We start from the raw sequence: 16,729 nt of genomic DNA, 5'->3' as shown, positions 1-16,729 counted from the left end.
TAATATCCTTTTATAAGTGCAATTGGCAATCAGCTTGATAAAAATATTTTGTGTTTATCCCTGTAGGGGCCCCAAGGCTACAGAGGAGAGAAGGGCAACAAAGGGGAGCTGGGTGAGTGGGTAAGAGTGGCCTGGACTTCTAATGTTATGGGGATTAAAACTATGGAGGCCTATGAATAACGATGTATCTATATGTCTGTCTGTCGAAATGTCTGAGTATTGTTGCATTTAGCTTTTATCTTCTTACGAGCTGCCTATCACTATATTGCAGAATTGGAGCTTTTTTTGCATTTGTCCAATGACCATTTTCTCTGCCTTCAGGGTTATCACGGGGAGCCTGGACCACAAGGAAATAGAGGGCCAAAAGGAAAGAAGGTTAGATTCAGCATCCACCACACACACATTTTCTTTTTTCAAAAATAGAGGGATGATATATGTGATTCTAATATCCCTGTTTTTGCTTTAAACAGGGATATAAAGGAGTCAGAGGCCTCGTTGGGATTCCTGGCTACATAGTAAGTAGGGATGACTTTACTATTTAATGACAGACCTTTTGGTGCCCATTATTATAAAATCATGATAAAGTGCAGTTTCAAATGAAAATCATTAATAAATTGTTCAAAAGAATAATTTAACACCACGTTTATTTAAGTGAAATGCCACATTGCAAGATCTGAACTGTCCTGTGTTTACAGGGAGTGCCCGGAGCCAGGGGTCCTCCTGGTTTCCCTGGACCATCAGGGCAAAAGGTCAGTGCCAGACAGATAACTGGATGACAATTACTGATAGCTATATAATTGACATGTACTATACAGTATAAATATAGTCCATCTTGTTTATCAGGCCCACAGCTCTTATATTTAATGACACTGATATTCTGCTGATTTTTTTCAGGGAGAGATCGGAGCTGTAGGGTTTAGCGGACCACCAGGCCCACATGTAAGTTGTATAACACAATATACTGCTACAAAGCTGTCATGCTAGATTAAAATATATTATGAATTAAATAATGTGCTACCAATTAAGTAAATCTATCAATTTCTACATCTATTGTCTTCTCCTCAGGGCAAAATGGGTCCCAGAGGAGTAAAAGGTGTCTTAGGAGTGAAGGGACCTCCAGTAAGTAAACAACTAGTGAAATAGTAATAATCCAAATTAAGTAATAAGATATTTATGAAATAATTGTTTATCTTGTCAGGGTAAACAAGGTGAAATGGGCCTCAGCGGAGCAGCTGGAGCACAGGTGACAAAACACTTACAGATGTACACTTGAATAATAAACAATTATAAGCCAATGACATTTATTTACCTGCATCTACATGTGTTGCTTCAGGGAGAGCCTGGTCCTGATGGAATAGTTGGGTTTCCTGGCATTCGTGGCCCTCAGGTACAACAAGACTACAGTATTTGAAGTATTTCAGTCCATAATGCTATAGAATTAGTTTGGCTGGACTCCGAAACAGAGTCAGTGTGTTATTGTTGGTTCCATTTACGAAGCAGAGGATTTAACTTGGTAGTTTGGTCATGTTTGATCAAAAATGCAAAAATGTAAGACAGGCATAACTTAAACTTAACAGTTTTATCATATGATAACACTGCAAGATAAAAAATGAAAACAACCAGAACTTCTTTTTTCTCACAGGGAAGCCCAGGACCTGTTGGACCTCCAGGTCCTAAAGGAGACCCTGTGAGTACGCTTAATAGGAAGAACAACCAGAAACAAAAGCTGTAAACACAGAACTGAATCACAACCATCATCTGTGTCACTGTGTCTTAACCAGGGTGATCCAGGAGATGAAGGTGGAATAGGGGAACCTGGACCACCTGGAAATAATGTAAGACAACAAGGCCAAAGCTTCTGCACAAACATAAATATATATATATATGAACCCAGATGTGCAGTTATGAGTTTGTCAGTGTATTAACCTTTTTCTCTTTCATTTCAGGGAGCCAATGGGAATCCAGGAGTGCCTGGACCCTCAGGTGATCCCGTAAGATTATTTAAAGCAATTTCTTTATTGACTGCAGCTAAAATGTTTACATCTATTATAATGGATAACAATATTTAATGATTTCAGCCATATCAAGTCATCAATGCCATTTCATTATATTGTAACAGTCCTTTTGGTTTCCAACCACTGAGCTAAATGTGCAGCTGTTTTCTTTTTGCGTGTGTGTGTGTGTGTGCTTGTGTGTGTGTGTGTGTGTGTGTGTGTGTGTGTGTGTGTGTGTGTGTGTGTGTGTGTGTGTGTGTGTGTGTGCACTTTTCTACCTCAGGGGGCTAAAGCCAAGCGAGGTGAGAGAGGTGGTCCAGGGTTTAAGGGAGACCTGGTGAGTTTGATCCTTCCTGTCTAACTGCTCAGTTGGCTGTTGATCGGTCCATTGACCAGCTCAGTGAATCAGTGTTGCGTTTGTGTTCAGGGACCTCCAGGGCCTCCAGGTAAACAGGGATTGAAGGGGCATCGAGGCCCATTAGGACTTGAGGGACTTGTAGGACCAATAGGGCCAACAGGACTTCCTGGATCCAGTGTGAGCAAAATAAACTTGATTAACAAAGAAATGTTTACTGATGATGCTGACCAGACTGTAATAATCAGGTTTTGTCATTGTTCAAGGGGTTTGATGGCATCATGGGAGAGCAAGGGAAGCAGGGAAAAGATGGACCTAAGGTGTGTTTGAGAATCATTGCTTAAACGTTTTTTACTTGAATGCTACTTTTTTGTGCAATTGTGTATGTGTGTGAATGTGTCTGTATGTGCATGTGTAGGGAGATCGAGGGCCAACCAGTATTCAAGGAGTTCCTGGGCCTCGAGGAGACAAGGTAAGGCAAAAATGAGTGCTCATCATCAGTCATGTGGAAAAATGCTAAAAGAGTAATATTTTTCTGTATTTAAATGTTTGTGTAATATAAATTTAGTATTAGCACCACATTCATTTGACAGAGATGTCAGTGAGGGAGAGGGAATCCATAACATAAGTAATTTCCATAGTTACATCATGTTTGATAGAAATGTAGTTTATTACTGACACAAATATAATATATACAATATACAAAATACTGATGATACACTCAAGGCACCACAGGTGTCAGTATATCCTTTTTGTACTGACAGTGTCTGAGATGGTGCTGCTTGTTACTTTCACTATTGTTTCAATTTGGAATCATTTCCAGTGATAACAGCATTACATATAGAGAGGACTGTGTATCCTAATCAATCATGGTCATTGTTCCTATAAAGGGTCGAGAAGGTCGAGCAGGATTTTCTGGATTGCCTGGTCCTTTTGTGAGTATGAATGATTGGAGTATAAATTTATTCTTGATGCCAATTATTTTGCTTCATCCATACTAGTGATGTGGTCATGTTTTCTTTTTGCAGGGAGAGATGGGAAAATCTGGAGAGAGAGGACCTGAAGGAGAACCTGGTATTAAGGTTCCTATGGTCTAAACTTCTTATTCTGACCTTTTGTGACTACAGTCCAAACATATTTTCACTATTACAGTTCACTACTATTTGTTTCAACAAATCTTGTGACAGTTTAAAATTAAATTTGTAGATTGTAGACTAACTGGTCTACGTGTCCATCCATCAAATATTCATTTCACATTTATAATTCTGTTGTTTCCATAATAAAGATATTCATGCTATTTTGGATTGCTACTCAAATTGCCGCTAATATGAATGTTAATGAGGCAACATGTCTGTTATGTGTAAACTGTTTGTATAGGGAAGTCCAGGAGTCCCAGGGGTTACTGGACCGAAAGGCCTTAAGGTGATCATACTAATATATATTAGTCATAATGTTGTAAACTAATTAAAATTATTTAAAGTTGAGATATCCATTCTATCTAAGACTTATAATTGGATGATGTTATTTTTGTAATTTTAGGTTTAGGCAATGAATATCATGAAACCCATGAAATTTGCAATCTAATCTTTTGGATATTTAAGATAAGAACAACAACCACTGAAAAAAAAGGGGGGAGGGGGGGGGGTTAGAGCCAAAAAATCTCACATAATCTGTGTCCCATTTTAGGGATTTCAAGGTCATTTGGGAAACAGGGGACAGGATGGAGCTTTTGGAGCCATGGTAAGATCAATCACAAAGAATATCTTAACTCTCAAACTTCTGAATATCCAAACACATATCACCTCATCGAGTTCCTAAGCCGTACATTTATTTAAATGCAGCTTTTGCATCCACAGTAGAAAGGCCTCTATACTAAATGTTATGTATACTGGACTGTTTTTTTTAATACATAGATGAGGTGGGAATTTTACTGGGATAATCAGTTACATTACTGATGTTGTGATAAACTAACAACCTCTTTCCATTAGGGACCCACTGGTGCAAATGGAATGATTGGGGACACTGGGCCTCCAGGACCGAAAGTGAGTTTACTCCTGTGTAATAGACACTGAACAGATGGACCTGCATTTACTTACAGTGTTACAAGTGGATATTTAATAATTTGCTAAATATTTTCCACAGGGATTGCCTGGGAAAACAGGAGCTCCTGGCCCCCAAGGACCTGTAGGAAAGAATGTGAGTATTCATCACCTGTGTTTCATGGACGTGATTTTTTTTTCCAGCTCTTATTCAATCACACAATAGATCACATTTCTGTCAGAGTAGTTGCAAGGGGGTGAAGTATTTTTTATAGTACTACACTGACTCAATTTCCAGGGTGAAGCTGGCGGTAGAGGAATGAAGGGGATGCCAGGAAAGCCAGGAGTGAGAGTAAGTTACTACAAAATTACATGGCTTTTTAGGATGCTATAATGGAGACTTTCTTGTAAAAATATTATGTATGATATAGCGTTTCTGATGCTTTGATTGTGTCCATAATGATGCTGAGAATAAAGGAATGTTTCTTTTAGGGGGTTAAAGGTAAAGAAAGCCCCAGAGGACTTCCAGGGAGTGAAGGACTAAAGGTATCACTTATTTCAAAGATTCTGTCACGTTGGTGAAATGATCCACTTGATTGCTCATACATGATATACATTTTATATTTCAATTAAATGTGATGTCGACCTTGTGAAGGGTAAGAGAGGCGAGGAAGGACCAAGAGGGAAACCAGGGCCCCCAGTAAGTAAATTATTTTCATCATCAGTTTCACTGCTACTTTTTAAACAGAATCAGTGCTACTTTATATCATTATTTTATCAATACACTGTTTACATAAGTCTTTAATTTTTTTTTCTGAACTCTTCACTAACATCATGTCTTACTGTCCTTCAGGGCGAGATGGGCATGTCTGGACCATGGGGATACAGAGGACCTCTTGTAAGATGATTTCAGTGATTAATTTCTTTCAGATCAGTCCATCTAATCCTTTACTTCCTCATTAATTCAGTCAACCTTATTATAATATTGAAATATTGTCCTACTGTCCTAGTATGACTGTCTCTTAATGAAAAAAGTATGAATTTTGTGCTGGCAGTATCAGGAGTCGACTACATTATTGTTAGATTTCACTCTCATGCTCACCTATTTTATAGATGTGCATTAGATTATATACTATTTTAACTCTCTTGGTGGAACAATAGGTGTGCTTCCCTTTCTGTCAGTTTTTTAAGCATAAATTGAGAGAGGTTGAGCTGTCTGTGCAAGTAAACAGTCTTGTCAAGGTCCACTCTTTCATGGTCTTACCTTTAAACCCTCAGCTTCCAGTCAGCCTGTCAGTGCGCAAAAAGAGATAGAAAATATGTCAATAAATCTATATATAATAGAAAAAGAACTCTGCCTTCATTAGTGAAGACAGGGAACAATACACTATTGCCAAATATGAGTTAAGAAGAAGAGAAAGCCAAGTCAAACTATACCATAAAATTAGAACAACAGATTGCATTTAATGACACAAGAACCATCTGGAAAAAACTAAAGGTGATGACCAATTACAAAAAAAGCCCCTCCCCCACACCTGACACTCTCCAGTCCCACCTTACTTTCCTCCCTTCCCCCCTCCACCATCTCCATTCTACATTCAGGAGAAAGAGGTGAAGGCCACATTCAGGAAGACGAACAAGAAGAAAGCAGCAGGCCTAGACAGGATCAGTCCAGCTGTACTCAACCACTGTGCAGCTCAAATGGCGCCAATGTTTACCAACATTTTCAACACCTCCCTCCGCCAATGTGTAGTACCACAGTGCTTCAAGGACTAAACCATAATCCCTGTGCCAAAATCAACCAAGATCTCCTGCCTCAATGACTTCAGACCAATTGCCCTAACATCTGTGGTCATGAGGGCATTGGAGCACATCATCTTCTCCTGTTTGAAATCCAACACTACCCCTCTGATGGATACTTATCAGTTTGCTTACCGAGCCAATAGGTCTATTGAGGATGCTGTTAACCTAGACTTCCACCACACACTACAACACTTAGAGTCACCCAACACCTACGCTTACATCCCATCCATCAACTTCAGCTCAGCCTTCAATACAATAAACCTGGTCAATCTCTTCAATAAACTGCTGGACATGAATATTGACCCCTGCATATGCCACTGGATCCGGAGCTTCCAGTGGAGAAGGAAACAGAGGGTTTAGATGAATAGCCTTTCATCTCACCCTCTGACCCTCAGCACAGGCGCCCCCCAGGGTTGTATCCTCTCTCCCTGGCTCTTGTCCCTCTACACAAACTACTTCACATCCCACCACAGCTCAGCCACCATTCAAACTACTGTACGTACTGAGTTGATAAACTACACTCCTTTCCACCTCTATGCAGATGATACGCAGCTCTATGTCAGTCCTACTTAAGCTTAGAGATCCACAAGAAACTATAAGCATACTCTACAAGACTATTTGTCCCATTTTTCTTTGTCCTCTTAGAAAGTCTTTGAATCATTGATAATGCAATAATAATATAATGCAATGCCTGTACATCCCACTGAGACATTGAATTACACAAATAAACCAGACTTGACCTGAAATTTCTTTTGATACACAAATTAGTTTTTTAAATCATGTTTTTCTGTTTATGAATACTTTTTTCCCCCTTCAGGGTATCCAGGGTAACATTGGACCATGGGGTGAAATTGGATCCCGTGGCCTTCCAGGTGACCAGGGTCCAAAGGGTCCAGTCGGCCCTCGTGGAGTTACAGGTTACCCAGTGAGTCTATTTTAATGCTTATGTTGTCAAGCATAAACTGAAGATCCTGAACAGTAGGGGTAAATTTTGTTTTTGACCAATGACATGTTTTCTTTCTAACTTTGTGAGTCCATACATTAACTTGGAGAGAAATGAAAACTAGCTCAGTGCTACACTCAGAGTCATGTTTCAGTCATGTTGACCAATATAATAATTGTAAGAATCAAAACCAAGTTAGGATGTATGCTAAAAAGTTTAAACCATACAAAAATCAAAGATATAACTGACTAAGAGGTGCCAATTTTTTATGTCCTTTTCATGTTGTTCTGGACCATGTGACCACTTACTTTTAATGGCTAACTCCACCTATGCTGTTTATACCAAGCCTGAATGCCTGTTAGATGCACTCCTCACACGCCCTGGTGTAATGATGACTACATAGCAGTTATCTGTCCCAATAACCCATGCCAGTGAGTCAGCATGCTCTAGTACTGACCTGGGCTGGCTGTTCTTAGTTACACTTTTGTTTGACAATTGGAAATGTCAGCATGAGAAAGGTCATGCTTTTTTTATACACAAATTACTCTTGAATTTTTGTTATCTTTTGGCTGATTCAGGCCTCTTGTGACAACTGCTGACGGAAGCCTGATCTGATGAGCTAACAGAAAGTTTCCTACATTGCAGTTTGCCAAGAATTTGCCATTTTTTCTGTCTGGGTTTGTCACCAGACCATGAGTAATGTCTGGTGTCAGGGTGACAGTCATGGGTGTCATAGAGGAATCTGGTGTTTGGAGCTTCTTAGTGTCATCCTCATTGCAGTTTGATGTGATTTTAGGAACCTCAGTTGTTCTACAACACCTGATGTAAGGTTCAGTTTCATGTTTTGTGCTGTGCACCCCATTTGAAGGAGCAGAGTTTCATCATTAAGGTTTTGGGGAGTTTTGACCACTTTGGTTGTGTAAGCAAGTGGATTGTCCTCTTTATCATTGTATTTCAATATTTAGAGGATACAGTAAATATTGCTATTTTTCTTCATATTGCTAATTGTTGATTTTTGGCAGATTTGTCTCTAACGATAAACTTTACTTCAGAAGTGGAAGTTTGCCTTTCGGTAAACAGTTGTTCCTGCTGTCTGTAATAATGGCACTAAATTCATATTATAGAGCTGATCATGATGAGAATTCTGCTGCACAAAAAACTTAAATATTATTTGAAATGATTTTGGTTACACAGGCAGAAGTTTGTATAATTCCCTGTGCATCAAATGATAAAACTGTTAATCACACAGCGTTATGCACATTAAAGGAAACAAAAATAAAAATAATAATAATAAACACTTAGTCATTGACATGTAATAATTTGTAAATACAGTGAAATGCAAATTTGAATCCCAATCCAAGCACCAAGCTCAGTAAGATGAGTTTGTTGTGCATGAGCATCCTGTCTTCCTTTACGGCACTTTGAGTGTATGAAGCACATCAGAGAATTTTTTTGTGCATATACTTGATAAACCTTTGCAGGAAATATTTATTGTTGCATTAATTTCTCCACATTTAGGGTAAAGATGGACCTCAAGGACCAACAGGATCAGCTGGTGTCAAAGGAGATAAGGTAAAATGTGTCTTCTGCTGAGCTGCTAATCTGAATACTTTAGGTATCTGCACATTTTGTCTGTTTTGAATGCTCTTAAAAATACTGTAGTAAAGGGTTTCTTTGATGTTGTGGGCTGTGTAACAAATTAATAATTCATCATTATGTTCATCAGTCTGTTTGTCTCTAAATTTTGTCTCTTCAGGGATTCAGAGGAGTTTTGGGGCAGGAGGGAGTCGCTGGTCTCGATGGTGAGGAGGTAGATTGATTAGACTGTGTTGGTCACAGATTTGATCTCTTTGCCTGAAAACACAGGGTTAGTGTAATCTGAGGAAATGTAGGCACATGCAGTCTGTAGGTTTGACTGTATGAAAAGACATCCAAAGCAATCTTCAGCTTGATCATGTGTTCAATTAACCCAGCGTTACTGTGCTTTAGGGACCAGTCGGAGTCAGGGGACCTGAGGGGCCAGCCGGACAAAAAGGAATATCTGTGAGTAAATGTAAATGTGTAATTTTAGTTTCAAGATTGTGGATAAAAGTTTAATTTATTCAATTTCACGTTCATTCAGATCAAGAATTTGAAAATGCAACAACAACACACACACCCTGCATGTAGATGAACATAAATTTATCAATGAAACCATTTGTTTTACTTCAGGGTGATAAAGGGAATGCTGGACCTCCTGGTCAGAGAGGGCCAAAGGGAGCTGAAGGCGACAGAGGCAACCGAGGGCCACTGGGAGCAAAGGGTCCACCAGGGAAACAGGTGGGTAGGAGTTATTTCTCAAGTTAATTTATTAATATTATAATACCTCTGAGTTGAGTGCTGAATATTTCTATAGTGTGAATTCAAAGAAGACGGTGTTTGACCTCTGCCCTCTCCATCTATCCTTTTTCTCAGGGATACAGGGGTGCACCAGGGGACAGAGGAAAACAGGGAACACTGGGGCTCAAGGTCAGTCATTTCAGATTAAAACTGAGAGAAGCAATGATGAGTGACTGAGAAACTGAGAAATCATGTTGTGGTCAAAGTTTGCAGAGTTGAAGTTGAAAGTTTGGTTGAGACCATGAAATTTATGATGATGATGATTTCACAGGGGGAGCCAGGCCTCAGGGGTCTATCGGGCAAACCTGGACAGTTCGGACCAGGGGGCAACACCGGGGCAGCAGGGGCCAAAGGCCAGAAGGGGCTCCAGGGACATACTGTTAGTAACAGAGTTGCATGCTTTGATTGTAAATAATGTCCATAATGCCGTATGTGGGCAACTAATCCCAATCCCTGCCAATAATCATGTGATGTATAATTGATGTGTCATGGTGTTACATTAAGATATGTATTAAATGTGTGAACATGTTTGAATATGACAGAGCTGCAAATAAACTTTATGCCTTCTCATTTCAGGGCCCACCTGGCAGTATTGGTTCCCCTGGAAAAATTGGACCATCAACACCAGTATGTTTTATTATATTTAAAGATGAAATTAGCATAATTACTTAATATTTGAGAGAAACTTATACTTTTTAATGTTATTATAAAATGATTGTGTTGACTTTTATGAGCTGAAAGTGTCAGCCTAGTTACATGCAAGTCATCCTGACTTGTAATATAACATTACACTGATTCTGACAACATGCATGCATCAGGGTAAAACTTTTGACCACAAGATGGCAGCAAAAGCAACTCTTCAGCCTGTGTCTAGTTTTACAGATCAAATACAGAATATAGAGGTCTTTTAGTTTTTGTTTTTTTTATTGTGGATAAAAAAACATTTTTCTATGACTGATATGTAAAGGTCTTTAAGATTATAACAGTCATTAGGGGCTTTACAAACAAATCTAACTTCACTTAAGGTCTGACTGTGACATTGTTGTATTGTTTTATTAATGAAAACTTTAAATTCACAAAAAATGACACAAGATATAAATTTCTGTGGTTTTTTTTAGGGTTTTCCAGGCAACAGAGGGGTTGATGGAAAATCTGGAGTCCCTGGACAAAAGGTTTAATGTATAATTTGTTCATTCTGATGCAGTGAAATGCTGTCAGTAATGGAAGTGTGATCCATCCTGCTATGTGGGTTCACTGGTATTTAATTCTGTCTCTGCTGTATGTTTTTTGTACAATTCAGGGCAGTCATGGTGAGAAGGGCCGGCTCGGTCTTCCAGGCATCAAAGGAGACATGGTGGGATTTCATTATGTGAAGCTCCCTGTGGGCATCATCACTCTGGTCAAGCATATTTAATGGTCTGTATGAAGATGTAACCACAGTGACGCAATGTCTCTGTGTAACCCACTGTATTTCCCAGGGCATAAGAGGTCAAAATGGTGCAAAAGGAGAGCCTGGGACACGAGGCACTGTGGTAAGATATCATATTTGAACCCTCAAGGATTAGGTTTGCTTTTCTCAGTCTTTGTTACTAGACCAATCAGTCTTGTTTAGTGCTGTTATTTTCTATCGATCCCAAAATACTGTTTCTACAGAAGATAAAGGTAATTTATAGTATCATTGAAAGTATTTGACGGCCTTTTTAGGGGACAGTGGGGAAGAAGGGGTTCATTGGCACTCCAGGTGCTAAAGGTCAGCCTGGACATGCTGGCCCTCCTGGTCTTCCAGGAACTAAAGGAATTCAGGGGCCAAAGGTAAGAGGAAGCTCAGCTCAGATGGAAATCTAAAGCAGAAACCACATCTTTTAAATAATAGAGATGTCATAATGGAGATATTGTCTTTATAAAGGGAAGACAAGCCCAGCCAGGAAGGAAAGGAAACAAAGGAGCCCCTGGAAAAACTGTGAGTTTTATTTAAATCTTTTATATATAATATCACTCCCTATCTCTCAAAAGGAAACATACATGGCAGAAATGAAAAACTATATAAAAAACTGTTTCAGTCATTTAATTAACATTTTGATACACACTTAATGCAAGCTATCCTGATCTCTGTCAGGAACTATATCCTGATCTCTGTCTCAGAAACTATATTTAAATGTAATTAGATAATTAGATAGGCTGAAAATCTGGGCTTTAAGAATATATAATGTGGGATGTTTTGTAGGGAGCTGAGGGTATGCCAGGGAGACCAGGACCTGCTGGAAGACCTGGAAAACCCGCAAGTATCCCTATTGACAGATAAAATACATGCTGCTATATGTAATCACTGCTCATTTCAAAATGGAAAAAGATGACTCGCAAACCAAAAGGTTCAGCTCATCTCTTGCAATAAATTGATGCTCTGTTATGATGAAGTTGTATTTTAACACACAAAAAAGTTAAAGTGAGGAATGTGTTGTTGATTGTTCTTCTTTTGTGATCTTATTCTCAGGGTCTGAGCGGTTTGGATGGGTTACTGGGGGTTGAGGGTAATGAAGGATATCCGGTAAGAAAAATGAATCATACTGCAATTTACTCTGTTGTTTGATCTTTTTCCTAAATTGAATCCTTCCCCTGTTCAAAAGGGCGATACTGGTTACAGAGGAGCTCCTGGAACACCTGGCAGGCCTGGCAAGATGGTAAACTCCAATACAGACATGGATAACATTAGCTTTTTTTAGCCATTTATCAGTTCTATGTTGGCCTTACAGATGCAGTTTGTGATATTTAATACATTTAAGATGTTTAATGTTGTAGGGAGAACCTGGCACACCTGGGATCAGAGGAAACATTGGAGTAGGAGGGGTTAAGGTACAATAGCATATAATTTTTTTGAATCTCAGATGACTCATAATCATCTGTATGGTCACTGTAAACATACATAGAAAATAATTACTTTCCATATCATTTTATGTAATTCGCCGTGCTAAAAAAACAACAACCGTATTTAAGGTGTGTCTTACTGATCTCTTATTGCGCCTCTAAGGGTAAAACTGGACCGAAAGGAAAACAGGGACCTCCTGGACCAATGGGGCCAAAGGTATGTGAATTATTAATTTGTTTTTAATTAATAAACTGATAATAATACTTGGTCATGTAAACATGTGCATCATCACTGGTGTTGATACAGGGTATTCAAGGACTGAGAGGAGAGAAGGGCAATACTGCAATGACTGGTCCCAAGGTAAAATTCGGCCACATCATACAACATCTCCTCACCTCACAATAATATCATATCCTCCCATGTTTCTTACTGCTATATTAAAAGTATATTGGGCGATATGGTGTGCTGCTGCTACTTTAGTTTCTCATACAACATTGCTTTAATTTATGCTTTGTGCTACAGCTCCTTTATTAAATTCTACCCAACGTTATTTTGAACCCGTCACTGGTGTGCACCATAGACTTGTTTTAAATATAGACTACATTGGCTGAGAATCATGTAACTGTCGCATGAGGAGCAGTTTTTAACCCATTCTCATCCCTTTTTTCTACATATACAGGGTCACTCAGGTGAAACAGGGATACTGGGGCCAATCGGGCCACCAGGGTTAAAGGTTGGTTGAAATGATTTGAATAATCTAAATGTTTTACCAACTTCAAAAAATTTTTTTTTTTAAAAATCATAATCTCATGTTGACCTGTTAAACTTTTACATTAGGGAAATCCTGGATTGCAGGGGCTGAAAGGTCAAATAGGTCGCAAAGGAAAGCAGGTAAGTTCTGTTTTACTTTATTTTTCACATTGTTTTCAACAGTTAGCAAGTAATTAATCAGTTGGCTGATTTTCACAGGGGGATGCTGGTCCTCGTGGTCCTTCTGGGCGAAAAGGGTTCCTTGGACTCTCAGTACGTTGATACGTTTGATATTCAAAAGAGTTTACTGAAACATTTTAGTCCACTTACAGTACAGTATTTCTGTTCTCTCCTTGTTACAGGGTCAGCTTGGAATGAAGGTGAGAGACTGTTTATTACTTTTTCTATTAATGTTAATTTTTGATTTTGAATGTTTCTGGGTCTTCATGGACCCGATCTGGTCAAAGATCGAAAGCGCTTTTTAAAGTTTTGTTAAATCAAAAGTCAAGCAGCATCTAGTCTCGCATAGTCAGACCTATCGTCACAGCTGGCAGCATCATGACATCACAGTTATAGTTTTTAGTTTGCATTTGTATAGATAGCATTTGGTGGTCTTTCAGTAATTATAGTTTGCTTTGTCATTACCTTGGTTTTGAATAGTGAGATTAGTCATCATGCATTAGTTATCCCCACACAGTGTCTGACTGTCTTTTGGCATAAACAGGGAATGAAAGGTGTCCAAGGCAGTAGAGGACCAAAGGGAGTGAAGGGCAAGCGTGGACCTCCAGTAAGACATTTAGCTCACACAACACAAGTAAACCAATGAAAAAGTTTTTCACTTGATCAACAAACTTAACTGCAGCATATTATAATTTTTTGACATGCATTTGAAGTTTTAGTGGAGGTGAAAATTGCTTTACAGCCTGGATGTTTCTTTACTGTGCCCCTGAAGCAAAATGATTTGTTTCACAGGGAAAACCAGGTGCACCCGGCAAACACAAGCTTACACAAAGACGGGGATCAAAACATGAGCCAAGACCAGGTCAAACACCCACAACAAGCTCCAAGCTAAAAACTGTACCAAGACTTAGACAAACACCCAGTCTCCTGAAGAGAATAGAAGGACAACAAAAAGTTGGTACAAGCTTTCTTCTCATATACACTTTATTTATACAATATCCTCATTTTGCTTTCCATTAAGGCTGACTGACTGAATGTTTGAGTGTCTGACTGAATGACGGATTCCTCTGCAGCCACCTAGGCCGGTGAAGGGGAGACAGTCTCAAAGAGATGAGGCTGAGGAGTTCTTCAGCTGGCCCCAGGGAACCAAAGATGACCCAGCCACCACCTGCTATGAGCTGGGACTCATACACCCACATCTGAATGATGGTGAGGGTCTGAATAGGCTCATAACTATGATACCGTATGTTGTTGCAAATCTATTTCTGATGACCCATTGTATAACAAATGAGTCTGAGAGATAGTAAAACGTTCGACTCCATTATCTTTCAGGTTACTTTTACATGGACCCCAACCAAGGCTGTCCTTATGATGCTGTGAGGGTGTTCTGTAACTTCACAGCAGGAGGAACAACCTGCATAGACCCTCTACACTCACAGGTACAATCATTTTCACCTACAAGCCTTGACAATGGAGGCAACAGTAGTAAGTGTTGTGTGAAGAAGAGATTTACGTTCAATTATGGCACAGTTACAGAACATGAAACAAGTTCATTCTCTTGCGAGAGCAACATGATATGACCCCGTGATTTTACATTACAATATATTTATATAACATACAGTATAACATCACTGGTCATATGAAATTGCTTCAGTTTCCCACGACAAAGATTTAAAATCTTTTCAAGAGACCAGTGTTTGCAGTTTTAATTGATTTAGCGGAAGACTTCAAGTATAGGAAGCAGCATACATAAAGCTGTTTTACCCAAGGCAGTATGGGCTTTTGGATCTATTAAAGAAAAAATAAATCCCGGGGAGAAATGTGTACCAGCTCACACTGCTCTGTTATGCAGATTAAATTTAGGTGGGAACCAGAAAAGCAGAAATCAAGAGAGAGTGTCCAGTGGTTTAGTCAGCAACATGGTGGGAAAAAGGTAAGACCAACTAAAACAATTGTGGGATTGAAGATCTTTCATTAAATCAACCATCAGTGAGCAATTTCCTCAGACTTCAGATGAATGACTTCTGTCTCTGATAGTTTGGGTACACTGGTGTGGATGTTGTCCAGCTGAGGTTTCTGCGGTTACACAGTCACACATCTTTCCAGCACATGACTGTCAGCTGTACAGCAAACCAATCCAGGACTGCTGGCACAACTAATTCAGCCAATAGGATTGTCCGTATCCTGGGAGACTCCAGCAAAGAAATTGATTCACACCTTACTACAGTGTCCAGGAAAGACTGTGAGGTAAGACTGTCAAAAACACAGCTTTCTTTAAAAAAACAGTAATGCCAATAATATCTTAGTGTAACAGCAGCAAGCACCTTCCTGTCAGATAAAAGTCCTTACTTTTTTATTTTTGTGTGCTTACAAGGCATTGAGGTGTAATTTAGTATGTATTAAAAATGAGACATCTGGTTTTTTTGTAGTTCTGTTTTTGTAAAACGGTTTCTCAATTGGCGTGTAACTAGGCAAAAGGCTATAGCCATTACATAAGCTAATAAATCCAGGAAGGAAACATTTTGCGGCAACAAACTACACATGTTCTCTTCATGTCTCCTTTATTTCTGAACCGTCTGCAGGTAGAGGTGATTGTGAGGGTTCGGGGCAGCACAGAGCTACATCGAGGTGATATGGAGTTACTTCCTATCAGAGATCTGGGTACAGAGATGAGGTCACTATCTCACCTCGTCCCTGAGATCACTGCTGTCTTGGGACCCCTCTGCTTCTTGTGACAAATGAGTAGTGTTTGTGTTTGTGTGTGCTTTTGTGTGTATATGTGATAAAATCTTGTAAATACCTCTTTTATATAGAAAGCAGCAATATACTGTGTGGTGTCTAGATATTTTACGTAAATATTTGTTAGGATAAATTTGCGTAGTGCTGTACTGTATTTTGTGTATATTTATTGATTTGTCAAAATCTGAATAAATTGTTAGATTTTAACATAATGGAGCATTTTATAAATGTTGATGCAGCATCAAACGTTCAGATTTCGCTGGGAAATGATGTGCAGCACAATCAGAATAAAACAATCACTTTAAACATGTGGGATAAAATCAAGCCTTGTGGATCTGTTTTATTTTCACTGAGCCTGCCTGCACCATACATCATGAACGTAATTAAGGTATAACTTAGCGTTTAGGTTATAACTTTTTTATTATGCTGTAACAGGATTTTGTAATGTGAACAGCTGAACGCTTAGGCTGAAAACTTACACCAATCAAGTTAAAGTTTACCACTGTTGACACATGACATGCTGCCCTCGTTATATGCCATCACCGTCTATTTGCCAAGACTACAAGAGACAGAAGATACTCTCTAGAATTTATGGGGACAATTGAATCCAAGACAACTAATACAGGACCATTTATTTAAGCCCAACTGTGGTTTTTTACTCTGTTTAAGATAAAAGAGCCTGGA

At 39.1% G+C, this 16,729-nt stretch overlaps 1 protein-coding gene across 1 annotated transcript in view; it reads left to right on the top strand.

The window, feature by feature from the left end:
• The window catches only part of si:dkey-21p1.3 (collagen alpha-1(I) chain), a 28,224-nt gene extending 11,870 nt beyond the window's left edge, over nt 1-16,354 (top strand). The window contains exons 11-65 of the mRNA XM_042417616.1: nt 67-120; nt 322-375; nt 471-515; nt 696-749; nt 895-939; nt 1,066-1,119; nt 1,199-1,243; nt 1,334-1,387; nt 1,643-1,687; nt 1,782-1,835; nt 1,947-1,991; nt 2,278-2,331; nt 2,422-2,529; nt 2,616-2,669; nt 2,768-2,821; nt 3,240-3,284; nt 3,378-3,431; nt 3,727-3,771; nt 4,036-4,089; nt 4,338-4,391; nt 4,492-4,545; nt 4,687-4,740; nt 4,881-4,934; nt 5,044-5,088; nt 5,242-5,286; nt 7,009-7,116; nt 8,653-8,706; nt 8,891-8,944; nt 9,124-9,177; nt 9,346-9,453; nt 9,589-9,642; nt 9,785-9,892; nt 10,090-10,140; nt 10,632-10,685; nt 10,814-10,867; nt 10,992-11,045; nt 11,218-11,325; nt 11,420-11,473; nt 11,738-11,791; nt 12,005-12,058; nt 12,138-12,191; nt 12,310-12,363; nt 12,539-12,592; nt 12,683-12,736; nt 13,056-13,109; nt 13,214-13,267; nt 13,346-13,399; nt 13,489-13,506; nt 13,851-13,913; nt 14,099-14,260; nt 14,380-14,515; nt 14,639-14,745; nt 15,159-15,239; nt 15,344-15,553; nt 15,889-16,354. Coding sequence (XP_042273550.1) covers nt 67-120; nt 322-375; nt 471-515; nt 696-749; nt 895-939; nt 1,066-1,119; nt 1,199-1,243; nt 1,334-1,387; nt 1,643-1,687; nt 1,782-1,835; nt 1,947-1,991; nt 2,278-2,331; nt 2,422-2,529; nt 2,616-2,669; nt 2,768-2,821; nt 3,240-3,284; nt 3,378-3,431; nt 3,727-3,771; nt 4,036-4,089; nt 4,338-4,391; nt 4,492-4,545; nt 4,687-4,740; nt 4,881-4,934; nt 5,044-5,088; nt 5,242-5,286; nt 7,009-7,116; nt 8,653-8,706; nt 8,891-8,944; nt 9,124-9,177; nt 9,346-9,453; nt 9,589-9,642; nt 9,785-9,892; nt 10,090-10,140; nt 10,632-10,685; nt 10,814-10,867; nt 10,992-11,045; nt 11,218-11,325; nt 11,420-11,473; nt 11,738-11,791; nt 12,005-12,058; nt 12,138-12,191; nt 12,310-12,363; nt 12,539-12,592; nt 12,683-12,736; nt 13,056-13,109; nt 13,214-13,267; nt 13,346-13,399; nt 13,489-13,506; nt 13,851-13,913; nt 14,099-14,260; nt 14,380-14,515; nt 14,639-14,745; nt 15,159-15,239; nt 15,344-15,553; nt 15,889-16,041 — 3,654 coding nt within the window. The 3' untranslated portion in view covers nt 16,042-16,354. The remainder of the gene's footprint in view (nt 1-66; nt 121-321; nt 376-470; nt 516-695; nt 750-894; nt 940-1,065; nt 1,120-1,198; nt 1,244-1,333; nt 1,388-1,642; nt 1,688-1,781; nt 1,836-1,946; nt 1,992-2,277; nt 2,332-2,421; nt 2,530-2,615; nt 2,670-2,767; nt 2,822-3,239; nt 3,285-3,377; nt 3,432-3,726; nt 3,772-4,035; nt 4,090-4,337; nt 4,392-4,491; nt 4,546-4,686; nt 4,741-4,880; nt 4,935-5,043; nt 5,089-5,241; nt 5,287-7,008; nt 7,117-8,652; nt 8,707-8,890; nt 8,945-9,123; nt 9,178-9,345; nt 9,454-9,588; nt 9,643-9,784; nt 9,893-10,089; nt 10,141-10,631; nt 10,686-10,813; nt 10,868-10,991; nt 11,046-11,217; nt 11,326-11,419; nt 11,474-11,737; nt 11,792-12,004; nt 12,059-12,137; nt 12,192-12,309; nt 12,364-12,538; nt 12,593-12,682; nt 12,737-13,055; nt 13,110-13,213; nt 13,268-13,345; nt 13,400-13,488; nt 13,507-13,850; nt 13,914-14,098; nt 14,261-14,379; nt 14,516-14,638; nt 14,746-15,158; nt 15,240-15,343; nt 15,554-15,888) is intronic.
• The last annotated feature ends 375 nt before the right edge of the window (nt 16,355-16,729 follow it).

The sequence above is a fragment of the Thunnus maccoyii genome, chromosome 7 (assembly GCF_910596095.1).
Source record: "Thunnus maccoyii chromosome 7, fThuMac1.1, whole genome shotgun sequence".
Lineage (NCBI taxonomy): Eukaryota > Metazoa > Chordata > Actinopteri > Scombriformes > Scombridae > Thunnus > Thunnus maccoyii.
The sequence above is the reverse complement of the archived record's forward strand: the minus strand, read 5'-3'. Positions and strand labels throughout refer to the sequence as shown.